The sequence below is a fragment of the Tyto alba genome, unplaced genomic scaffold, assembly GCF_018691265.1.
Source record: "Tyto alba isolate M040663 unplaced genomic scaffold, T.alba_DEE_v4.0 Super-Scaffold_7, whole genome shotgun sequence".
Lineage (NCBI taxonomy): Eukaryota > Metazoa > Chordata > Aves > Strigiformes > Tytonidae > Tyto > Tyto alba.
Window position 1 is genome coordinate 13,622,771 of NW_024881328.1, and position 12,544 is coordinate 13,635,314.

The 12,544-nt window shown below is 37.7% G+C and overlaps 1 protein-coding gene across 4 annotated transcripts in view; it reads right to left on the reverse strand.

Moving 5' to 3' along the window:
• EAF2 (ELL associated factor 2) overlaps positions 1-12,544 on the reverse strand; it is a 14,067-nt gene continuing 1,523 nt past the window's right edge. For all 4 annotated transcript variants that reach the window (XM_042784073.1, XM_033003441.2, XM_033003442.2 and 1 more), the window contains exons 2-6: positions 10,981-11,075; positions 10,154-10,290; positions 9,267-9,412; positions 5,365-5,631; positions 1-849 (exon numbers count right to left, since the gene is read on the reverse strand). In XM_042784073.1, coding sequence (XP_042640007.1) covers positions 803-849; positions 5,365-5,631; positions 9,267-9,360 — 408 coding nt within the window. In that variant the 5' untranslated portion in view covers positions 9,361-9,412; positions 10,154-10,290; positions 10,981-11,075 and the 3' untranslated portion in view covers positions 1-802. The remainder of the gene's footprint in view (positions 850-5,364; positions 5,632-9,266; positions 9,413-10,153; positions 10,291-10,980; positions 11,076-12,544) is intronic.

A 12,544-nucleotide genomic window follows, 5' to 3' on the forward strand; every position in this document is an offset into this window, starting at 1 on the left:
GATAAATATTGCTTTATTAAATTACTTTTATATTCCTACAAAGAAATTTTTGGATTTCCATTACAGAATTAAATGAAGGAATTCATTGCTGTCTCTGCAGTTATCTAAATTTAGATACAAAAAGGTTGTAAAAAGACCAGCCTATTCAAGTTACATTAAAAAAAAAAAAAAAGGCAGAGAATAGACAAGTTCCCTTAGGAATCTTGAGGCTCAGAAATATAAAGTCCTATAATACAATGAAATTAAGAATTCAGCAATGTGTTGAACAATTGTAAACTGTAACTGCACTAGTGGACCACATTATTCAGCAGTTTCCTTAAAGGTATGAACTGTGAACTGAACAAACAGTGTAGCTGACACAGCAGATCTCATTTAGTTGTTCTCCCTTTCACTCCCTCCAAGTAAAAGCTGTGAGATCAGCATTCAGCATTTAAATGATAGGAAGGAAACTTGCCTCCATAAATATCAGAAATTTCTCCATTCCATAGCTATTTATATAAAGTAACTAGCTGTTACAAATCAGTTTCAAGTAAAACAGGTGGCTGAGGCAAAAATAATCAAAATCAGATCATACACAATTTTACTGTAAATACAGTAATTTGAAAGATAAACACATAACCATAGCACTGAGAGGATGTCAATGCTGCTGTATTATAGACATGATGTGTCAGTAGAAAATTAGGATGCTTGTTATCAAAATCGAGGACATTCATTCCAGTCTCTGGTAATCTAATCTTAGTGCAAAACAGATGCTAAGACATATTTAGCAAAAAAGGTGATACGTTTAAGGCCAAAAATTTGTTCAGTCATCACTATCACTTCCAGATTCACTCAGCTGCAAGTCATTTCCTAGAAGAGAGAGAGTCATCATATTAGTCATTTTCAAGGAAATACTTTTCTTCTTTCAAGCTATTCCCTTTCCCAATTAAAGGCTTACACAAACTAATACCAGACAGGTCGGGGGGTTGGACTAGGTGATCTTTAAAGGTCCCTTCTAATCCAAACTATTCTGTGATAAGAGAATAAATAGGTGTAGAACCAAACTCCCCAGTGACAGAACTTTAGCAAGATCACTTTTCTACAATTTTTAAATCTTGGCAAGGAAGCCATTAGCTTACTAGCCACAAGTGCGTTTATTTCATGTCATCAGATCACAAAAGACAACACCTAGCTATCTTTGCCACCCACATTTTCATGCTTCATAAGTGGGAAAACTGCTGGTGAATGCAGTTTTGTGAAAAACAAGTTGTTGGGTTTTTTTGAAACATCTGAATGCTGCTCAGCTGTGCTTGAAAACAAAGTGTTGTCTCAATCAAGAGCAGCAGCTCTTTGATGTACCATTTAAAGATGTATCAGTGACCTACTATTTCAAACAGGTTTTGGAACAAGTGAATAAACAAAACATCAAAAGAAATTTTACACAGCACTTTAATTTGGTAGCTATATATATTTCAAAATGGGGAAGTAAGAAGAAAGACTACACTGTGCTTACAATGGATGTCCATAAGCTTAGGGGGTGGGAGGGAGGGAATCTTTCCAGGATGATAGATAACTAACACAGAATACAGCAGCATGCTATATAGAATCTACATCGTATCTAGAAACTTCCCATGCATTTTTAAGAATTTATTCCAACTAGTATGCTTTTATTCACACCTCCCTTGCCAAACAGCCATTAAAAAAAAAAAGGAATGTATCTCAGGTTGTGCAGAAATGACCTAAAAAGCAAATTAAAAAGAAAAAAAAAAAAAAAAAAAAAAAAAAAAAAAATCACTGAATCAGAGTAGCACACTATTTTCGTATGTCTTTTCCTCAGCTGCAGCACCCTTCACAGATCACATTTGCAGATGGGTAAAAAAGTAACCTCAGAAGGGTAAACCCAACAAGACATTCAGATTGGATCTTTTGTTATCAGGCATATAATTTCTGCCAGAACACTGAAGTCTTTAACATGGCTGCATTTAGCCTTCCTTTGTTTTCCACTATGTTATCACTAGAGCTTAGAAAGTGGTACATGATTCTCTGCAACAAAACAGACTACATAAGACACAAATAGTGAAGATGGCTGTTTCCAGCCATCTTTAAAGTACTACTGTAGACAATTTCTTTTCCAATCCTCTATATAGAGACAACATTTGCAGCTGTATTATTTTAATATAAATTTTAAAAGCAATTTTGAAAGAACAAAATCAAGTGATTTGCCAATAATTATTCAGGACAATATACTATCCTAAGAAATAATATTTCAAGGAAGAGAATGGCATTAGTAAATTAAACTCATGCATTTATCACTCAAAGGAAAACTTACAGTGAATTCTTAGAAATCCCAGCCCTGTTATGCACTACCTACTTTAGGAGAGGACTGGGAGTATGAACAAAGAAAATAACCTTCCAAATAGTGATTTGGCAGCCTTCAAAAGTTATTTCAACATAGTTAATAGAAATTGCACAAACCCTGTAACATCAGCCAAAAATACCAATGCTTGTGAAAACCAGCAGTTGGGAGAATCAAGAACTCCAAGTTCCAGAGTCAGAAATAAGGTATTAGGGCTTACTTCAGTGAAAACTTTCTGTCCCATTTTTATAACCCTACCTCCAAAAAACACCTTCAGAGGATGGTAAAATAACACAGCTTAGAGCTGGTAGTTTTCAGGTGGGTTTGGTTCACAAATGAAAAGTTCATTTAACTAGGACCCTGAAGAAACATCTAAACTCTATTGTACTTATGAGGCATCAATAAAGTGGGGAGAACTGCTGAATTCAGTTTTCACAGTGCCAGTTGCTTATTAGCAATATTAATTGGGGAAATAGATTGCACTGCAAATTATGACATATCCTAAACTTTTAAATCAGTGACTATAATACACTCAATTGAATTCCTGTGAGTTATAGGGGACAGGGAAACTCATATGAATGACCTCTGTTTCACAGATCTTTGTGGTCATGCCAACACCAAACTAATACAAGAGAAAATTATTTCATGACTAGCTGCTTGTACCAGTACCAAAAAACATAAGAAGTGAAGTTGTGCCAAATACTACATACATAACACAAGGCCCCAGAACAGCTAATCTATGCTGGTTTTAATTCGGAAAATTACTTTATTTAACATTTATTTAACATAAATCTGGTTTAAACAAAAAGTAAATATAAAGCAATATATGATCAAATATTTATGAAGAACAGATTCATTAATGCCACCATTTACAAACTTTGTTATAAGGCAAGATGTGAGCCTATAATAATTAGCTTCTGAGGTAGAAAAGGGAAGCAGCAGTATTTTGGGGGTGAGGGGCAGCCTTCAGCCCCAGATTCCTGAAGAGGCAGATTATGTATATCTGACAAAAGCGTTTTGTTACCACGCTTTAGACACCACCTCCCGTGGTTTCCAAGTTCCACAGAACCTCAGCTGTATGATTTCTAAATGCAATATGAAACTCTGCTCTCTAAGCCTTCCCCCAGCCTTCTGCCTGCACACAGCAAGCCAAAGGAAAAACTTCACTAATTACCCAGTATGGCCCTGATCCTACAGTGGTGCACAAAACCGGTCACACACATCAGCGATTAAACATCAGAACAGGATTAGACAAGCAAACACCTTGCGCTGACATTTATTGATTCATTATTTTATTTTTGTAAAACATTATTTGAGATGGAAGAAATGACTGTACAGGACCCTGACTGAGAACTCCTGCCATTCAAGCTAGAACCATGTGCTATCCATTTTGTTTCTCCATATTTCACTCTCCTGACAAATTCCCTCAGCAAGGGAGCTAGAGAAACACGTTCTCCTTGAAAGCAACTGTTTTGATCTTTGTCTAGTTGAAGTGTGTATTTTAAGTGTTAACTGTACTGGAAGCTGGAGACAGAAGTGTTTTAAGCAGTAAAACAGATCTCCAACCATAACAAAATTAAATGGAATTAAGATACAGGCAAGCTGAGATAGTCAAACCCAGGGCTTGATGCTACAGACAGAGGTTCTACCTGTCAACATGGTTTTCAGGCACCATCAAGCCACCAACTTCCCCTGTAACAGTTTTGACATTGTCATGTTTTAAATCAGTGCTTTCTCACTATGACTATTGGAACTGGTGGACTTGACCACCTGTACTTGTAAGCATATTTCTCAATGGAAGTTTTGCCACCTGGGATTCTGTCACTGGGGATAAAGCTTAATCTCATTTTCGTAACAGTTTTATTTAAAGCATGAAGAACGGGAAATCCCATTTGTGAATAAGGGTTGAAATAAATGGCATACTCTATAGTTACACTAATTATAAACATGAAGATGTTCTTTACGGTGACAGTAAAATAAAAGCAGCGTTTAGTCCTTTGCACATGAAGTCACAGGACTTTTCAGTCTGATTTTATCTGCTAATGTAGTACACAAATAACCAGCACAGATATTTAATCAAGTATTTAAATACTAGCTACAAAAAACACCCCATTCATGTTATCCATTAAGTACTGAAATAAAAGTAGATCTGCCACAGTCCAAAATCTCAGTATAACAAGTTTACATATAAATGATAAACCTTAAAGATCTTAGGCTGAAAACCAGGGTTGATGGGTATCTCTTCAAACCAGGATCCTGCAGCTAAGCACCTAATTAAAAACGTAATCACTTTCAAAGAGTCGCCGTAGCTGAATATTCACTTCTATGTCTGAATACTCCTGCTATTTAAGTAGTGAACTTAAAACTCTACCTAGTGGGATTTGTTTTTTTCCTGTTCAATCTCTCCTTTTTTGAATACACTGAGCATTCAATTCCAAGCTGCACAGCAATCACTTCCTGAAGAACATCACAGCTACTCTTCACGTTCCATTTTTAGTTGTCTGAATGGGTGGAATAAGATAGCCTCACCTGAAAGCAAACTGCCTCCTTCCTCATGCAAAGGACAGTTTTGCCATGCTGTCCAGTGGAACAGTGCCATGAATAATAGTAACTAAAGTAGCTAAGAATACACCATCTCTTCTGTAATTCAGAGTACTGCAAGTATAGTATCTTTCCCATAGTTCTACCCAAGAAATTATAAGCATATGTTTTGGGAGTGCCCTGTAAATGCAAGTATTTTCAATACAGAATTGATGTTCTCCAGTCCCAATGTATATAACTGGGAGGAAGCCAGAAGAGCTTTTTATTAAGAAATATTTTCAACTGCATCAGCTTAAATTTAATATCTCTGGGGACAAAGAACCTTCTAGCCCAGTGTCTAATTCAGATGGCTGCTGAACAATCAAACCCTAGCATCGCTTCCCACAGTTTTAATTATAACAGAGACATACTTAAAAACAATATGGTTTCCTTTCAGAATCTCGATGTCTGGAACTGTGCACTAAGAAAAGAACAGCCTCTGTACTTACGTAGTGTATTCATCATATGACCACTGCTCTCTTGGGATCTGTTATGACTGGCATCTTTGTCAGGGACAGCCTGTTGTGGTATGGCAGACACAGTAGGCTGCGGTTGCAAATACGGCATTGACATAGGAAGAGAGGGCTTCATTTCCTCGTCTTCAGAATCACTAGAACTATTTTCACTACTTGATGAAGAGGATGAAGAACTTTTAGAGTCAGATGAACTGTCAGAGCTACTCAGCTGGTCCATGATGCTGGCTTCTGCTTTTAGCTCTGAAAACAATATGTTTTGTTTCTCGGTTAACATTCACCATAATTGAAATATAAGAAGGAGGGAAAAAAAAATAATAAAAAAAAAGAAAAAAATCAACAACATAAATCAGGTACCTGCATTATAGCAACTAAACAAAAAAAAATAAACAAAAACCAAACAAACAAAAAAACTAAAACCACTGAAACTCTCTGGAAGAAAGAAAAGGGCACAAGCAAGTATCCAACCTATCATGTGGTTTTCTTCTCTTGTAGCTTAGGCATTTTCTCCCTTTCAAGCCAAGTGTTAGAACAAGGGTGATTGTGAACCGAAATGCTAACCCCACATTCCACAGGGTAGTGCATCCCACATAGCCTTTAATTTCTGCAACTAGCAAGTCTTCTATATTTTCTTTAGCACCCCCAAAGATGCCTTTCACTGACTAAAAACTGCAGTTACAATCAGACAGATAAGTCTGCTGTAAGATGTCTGCAGTTGCACCCAAAATGCCTGCCAGCAGTTCAGCATTACAATCAATACACTTGTTTGGACTATGTGACACTTTATTAAGCATGAAGAACATCCAAAGGAACTATCTACAGTTTACTATTAGGAAGATTTTACCAAATCCTTGTTCTCTTTATAGATTTTTTTGGAGGGGACAGGGGGGAAGCTAGAACAACATGAGGTAGACAAGAAATACTGGAATTAACAGATCAGCATTCTTGATGAAATAACTCATCTGACTACAGTGATAATTAGGAGATTATGACTGGATAGATCATGCTACACAGCATGCATTTTTGATATATACTAGCTGAAGTCCAACATACAGAGGAAGTTAAGTTTTGCAGAAAGGGTGCGTATAATAATTGTGCAAAATAGGGATGCTGCTGAAGCAAGGAGTCTGAAACAGACCACTGAATCATGGTGGATGGAGATTTTATACAGCGACTTGAGGAGTTACCCAGAGTGCAGAAGTTCCTCGTTGTAAAAGATTATAACTACCCAGACATTTGCTAAGACGATCTTACAAGCACTTGGAATACTTCGGGAACAGCTTTGATATAACAGACTTAAAAAGCAAGTAGGAGAGTGGCTCATCTCACTTCAAATTTACTCAATACAGAAGAACAGGTTGAAGATGAAAGTCACCAAGAGGCAAGATGGCTCAGAGCTTAACCAAGAAAAGAAGGGAGAACAGAAGTATAAGCTTCTACACAAATTTCCATGAAGCCTTCCAATTCTGAGTTATCAAAGGCCACTCCGAAGGAAAGGTACTTAGGTGACTCAGCCTTATCAAAGGCCAGTCTAAAGCAAAATGCTGTTCAGGAAAAAAAGGCACCTGAAATAGCACGGCTATGGCTACAAGGACAAACTAACCCAATGCCAAGGAAGAACAGAAAGTACAATAAAAGACCATACTGGCTGACTCAAACATAAGGAAAGAGAAGGGAAGGGGTGATAAACAGAAAAAAAAAAAAGGAAGCATCCTCCTGTTACTAAGGACTTGTATAAGAGAACAGCTTAAGGACAGAAAAGAGAGAAAAGCTAAGGCAAAAATTAGGATGCAGCTAGCAGAATGATCAAGAAGTCACTTCCAACTTAATTCTAGAGAAGAAAGGCCAAAGAAACAACTGATCTACACACATCCGGAGCTGTAAGCTACTTGAAAGATACTACTCAAATCCTGTGCACTTAATTCCACTTCCTCCATGCTCTCACCAATGTCTAATAAGAAAAATTTTAAGAGAAAGGCTATCAGTTCATGTCAAAAACTGAGGAATAAGATCGCTGCCTTGAATTTTGACATAATTTAATCTGACAGAATTTAAACTGAGTATTTTCAAGCAGTGACGAAAGGGCTGTACATATACTAGAGGACAAAGGTAGAGTGATCTTTCCTTCCACCCAAGAAAACAAAGTTAGTAACAAGTTCAAGGTAGCATACTTAAGCAGGAATAGTCAGTTACACAACCGTGGCATGAAGAACAATTAAGTAGGCAACAGTTCTGAAGAGTCCAAGAGTTACAGGGGATCACTGCGCCCAGTTCTACCGCAGTGTGCTGCTGCAGAAATGACAATCAATTAAACTGAGACGTGATACTGTTTGGTCTTTGTGTATACAGATGAAGAGTACCTGTAAGATACATCTTACTGCGCAACTCAGCACTGCTAAAACCCTAACTGAAACAGGAAATGTATTTAGGCACTATATTTCAGGAAGTTTTTGGACTCATCATAAGATTAGATAAAGGAGAGTGACAATGTATCAGGGATCTAGAAAACTTAACTTCTAAGGAAAGATAGAACCAGCTGGCATTATTTTGCATTTGAGCAGTACATGAAGGACTGCTCAAAAGCAGCAGAGTAATCTGATCTATACTTGCATGATAAATATGAAAGTAGTAATGGGCTTACTGGCAGATTATTTATTAGGAAGAATCTGAACAGTAAGGAGAGCAAAGCCCTGGAATGGATTGCCAGAGAGAACACAGGATGTGTCACTGGAAGGCTTTAAGAACAGATTAAAAAATTATGTCAGAAATCTGATTTGGGGACAGAAGGATGGACTAGATTACTTTCAAAGGTTCCTAACATCCCTGTTTGTCAATTATTCCACATTCTTCGGTAGTACTCAAAGTTGGACTGGCATGACACCACTTTGATACATGTTGGCAGACACTTTGGTGACTTGCAATGTCTGACACCACCACTCCCCCCAAAACAATAAATCACCAAGAAGCAGCATTGTTTTATTCCATTGTCTCAACCTTCTTTGCAACCTTAGATGTATTCTAGTACTGTTCCGTAGTATAGATTTCTGGTCAGAGTTTAAGACCAAAATGGAAAAAACAAAACAAAACAAAAAAACCCACCAAAACCTTCATAATGACACAATTTAAAACAAAACAAAACAAAAAAATCTGTTTAAAGGAATCCAGAGTATCTTGGGCAGCAGATGTCAATTCCAGTCAATGAAACAGCCACCTGTCAGCATTTCTGTAGCAAGTAATTACCACCTGCCATCTTCCTTGTCCTCCAAAAGGAAATAAGGCCTCCCATTAAGTGAAATATGAGTGTCGCACCAAACCAGAGTCTCTCAAGAATACAGTACATAGCACTGTTAACAGGTTGATTTATGCAGGTTTTTATTTGACTTTTTCATTGGAAACTCATCTTTCACAAGGTCTTATCCAGTAATCTAAAATGTATTGTGAGTTGAAAAGCACTGTAGCCTGTATGTTTGCTGAGTGCAGAGAAAGAATAAGGAACAATGTCAAAATGGAAGTGACTCAGTTGGTTCCAGTGCCACAATACAACCAAATATGTACTTGATTAAAGTAGCAGCAAAAGAATCAAGGAAAGCGAGCAGTGGGACCCTTGGCATTATTAAACCTAATGGTTCATATGATTTTTTTTTTTTCTTTTTTTTACAGCTTAGCAAGTTTCAAATACTGCTTTGTTACCATTTGAGCCAGAGTGGTCATTTCCATATCAGACTAAAGTGCTTACATAATCAGTTTCTAGTGTGAATCTCAAATGAAAACAAAACAAAACAAAAACCCACACAGATAAAAAACCTTGGCTCTTAAAAACTAACTGCTAGTTTAGTTAAGAGCAAAGTTTCTGAAACTTATGAGCCAGTGGAGCTTACCTCGTTCAATATCATCCATAGGAGAAGATGGAAACATCTTTTCTTTTGATGGAGAATTTTTAATGTTGTTTGGAACCTTAGTTGCATTTCGCATTTGCTGCTGTTGCTGCTCTATGCGAGACTGGACTTTACTGCTTCCTTCAGCTCTGTGTGTAAAAACAAAAGATTTTTAGTTACCAGAAGACAAGATGCAAGGAAAAAGGCAAGAATACAAGGGATACAGAATTATTTGTCATGTCTTTCTAAATAGCGTCATTAGATTTCTAGTTATGTTATTACACTGGCATATAAACATATAGAGAGATGGATTAAAAATTGTTTTTTAATACAGTAGTAACAACTGTCTAACCCTTTGACAGTTGATTTGTTTTTTTTACCTGGCTACACAGGATCACTTAATCATTTCTGCTGGAAATTACTTATATGGACTCAGCAGCAGAAAAAAAAAAAAAAAAGTATTCAAAAACTTGGTACAAGAAAAATAAGTCATTAACATTACTGAAACATGTCACAGAATTTATCTTATTTCCTCATTTAGAAATCAGAAGACAACAGGCAAGCTACTTTCCAAACAGATTTCCCCCACCCCCAACCTCATCAGAAAGTAATTACCATCTCTTTCAACAATGTGACAGTTTTCAGTTAAAAAAAATAAACAAAACCAAAACCAAACATTCCCATTTCTTCTGCCAGTCAAGACTCAAAAGCTGTGAAGTCAGTGTGCTGAGAAATCAGGCTTTTCACTCTATTGTACAAGGCCAGGTACTTTCTAAAAATGCTGTTTTGCTAAAAATAGTAATGGGTAGTTACGTATCTCAATTTAGACTCATTAACAAATCGATTTTCACAATGAGTAATCACAGTTGTTTCTCCTGTACATCACTCACCTAGTTTTTTTCACAGTGATGTTGCTACTGAGTTTCTCTAGGCGACATTCTCCAGTGTCATGGTTGATAATTAAGATACATTCTTTTAGGTAAGGCTTTTTTGAGCCTTTGAACACAGTCACTGGTGGAGTTGAGCCCTATTAAATCAAAAGACCAGTAAGTGTTACTCCTGTAGTCTTTTTTTTTTTATTATTATTATTAGAAACAGCAATCCATCAACTCTGATGACAAGTTCACTACAAGTGATCATTTCTAGCCTTTAAAAATGTTACCAGTTAATTCAAATTAGGTTCACAGTAGCCATGACCAAAAGCAGCTGGCATTTGACTGGAACGGGATTTCACCCAGCTTAGCTTAGTCTGAAACTGATTAAATGCTTATTTCCCAAGGAGAGCATGCTCACTCTAGGAATCCTTTTACCAAAAGGGGTTTCAGTTACCATATCAGCAGAGCAGTAAAGCATGGCAGGTAGTAAATTTTCCCTTTCCAGTCTTTCCTGCTTTAGAACTGCACTAGAGCAATAAATACCAAGGGGAAACTTGCCCTGCCAACATCCACATGAAGCTTTTCTGTGTACGCAACACTTCTGGGTCATCCTACAGCATATTTCCAATGCGGTGAATCCACTTAAAGTTACAGCACAGCTGTTTAACCTTTGGATCTTTTGTAATTTTACATTCTTAGAGCGATTGTTTTCCTACTCTAAAAATCTCACCAGCACCTCTAAAACAGCACTTAGATTTCATAACCTTCTATATTCTGGATATATTTATGACAAAAAATAAATAATTCCCTTAGGCCCACCGCTTTTCAGCCACCCCACTCACCTCGATATTTGGTAGTGTTATTGTCACCTGTTCACCTTTGCCAACTTCAAGGTCTCCTTCACAGGACAGATCAATAGATGCAGGCTTAAAGTCATCTAAATATAAAAACAAACTGGATTATTTACAGGCTTTTCAGGAATCTTATAAATGTAGACACCTTTTAATTGCAGTTCAAGGCTATTAAGTTAAAGCCTTTTTTGCCAGTGTATCATCTACCATTCCACCGAGCAGATCATTCCATAAATCAGTATAATTCAAAGTCAGGATGGGTTTCTCAAGATTCAGCATGTGTTAAAATCTTTCAGTTAAAATTAGAAAAATGCTTTTAGGTTTTAATGGAGAAAGAGCCTGAACAAGCTGTGTTATATTTCAAAAGATAAATCCTCACATAATTACTTTCAGAAAAACAGATAAATATTTATTGAAAATGTTGATCTCAAACAAAGGAGATGTAGACAAGTGACTGAAAATGCAAAGAACATCATCAATCCTGAATATGTATTTCCGTAGTCCTATTTTGCTATAGCATGCATGTCAGAAGCTGACCAAAACTTGAGTTTCCATATATTTATTTTTGTCAAAAGTGAAATTACTTCCCAATTAAATATTCATTTCCTCTTTGTCTTTTTCAACACCTATAATATTGATTAAAATAAATTTTAAATGAAGATACCAACTTCTGGTCCTGTTAAAAAAAATCTGAAACCTTAAAAATGAGCACGTGTTCAGGCGTCAGCACCGCAGCTGAGTAACACTGCATTACCTATAAAATACTATTTTCACCACAGATGAATTGGGAAGGGCTACAGCTGGAAGGCCTGCCTGCACAGATCTAGGGAGATAGGATGGCACCAAGAGGCTCTGCAAGGCACGTGGTAACATTCGCGGGGGGGTTTGAGCCCATGGTTCCAGCGAAGGCAACCACCGGGCAGCTGCACACCCCGGGGACACCCGGGGCCCTGCCTCGCACCCCCTGTTGCAGCTGACAGAGGCACGGAGGGACCAGGCATGTGAAGGGGACCCATTTGAGAGCACCCCTCGCCTCGCAACCGGTCACATCACCCGCCGCCGGGCACGGGCGGCAGTGATCTGTTACGGCTCGGTAGCTTCCCAGTTCAATAACGCGGCCAGCAACCCACGGGCCGGGCGGCACAGACCACAGCTGGGAGCCGTGGCTCCGGCTGGCACACCAACCGGGCAAGAAAGCCAAGCTCCAAGAGCTGGTGGGCAGGACTATGCACGCAGCAGAAGACTTTGAGCTAAAACATGGGTAACAGCCCCTGCTAACCTTGTTTAAGGCAAAACCCCATGTGTCACCTTACAGGGATAAGCGTACAACAGTTCCAAAGCTTCTCGTCAAATTAGAGAACGTTTGCTTTAATATATGGCTACTGGATAGTTAATACTTTAGAAAATTAAGATACTGATGCCAGTGTCCATAAATAGACTTCTGATCTTAACTTTTAACCAGCAGATGTCTTCCCCTTTAGTCATTTGTTAACAAAAACTTCAGGTGTCAGAGGAGGATATTTTTGCATGCGTGTTTGACAGAACAGACGAACTT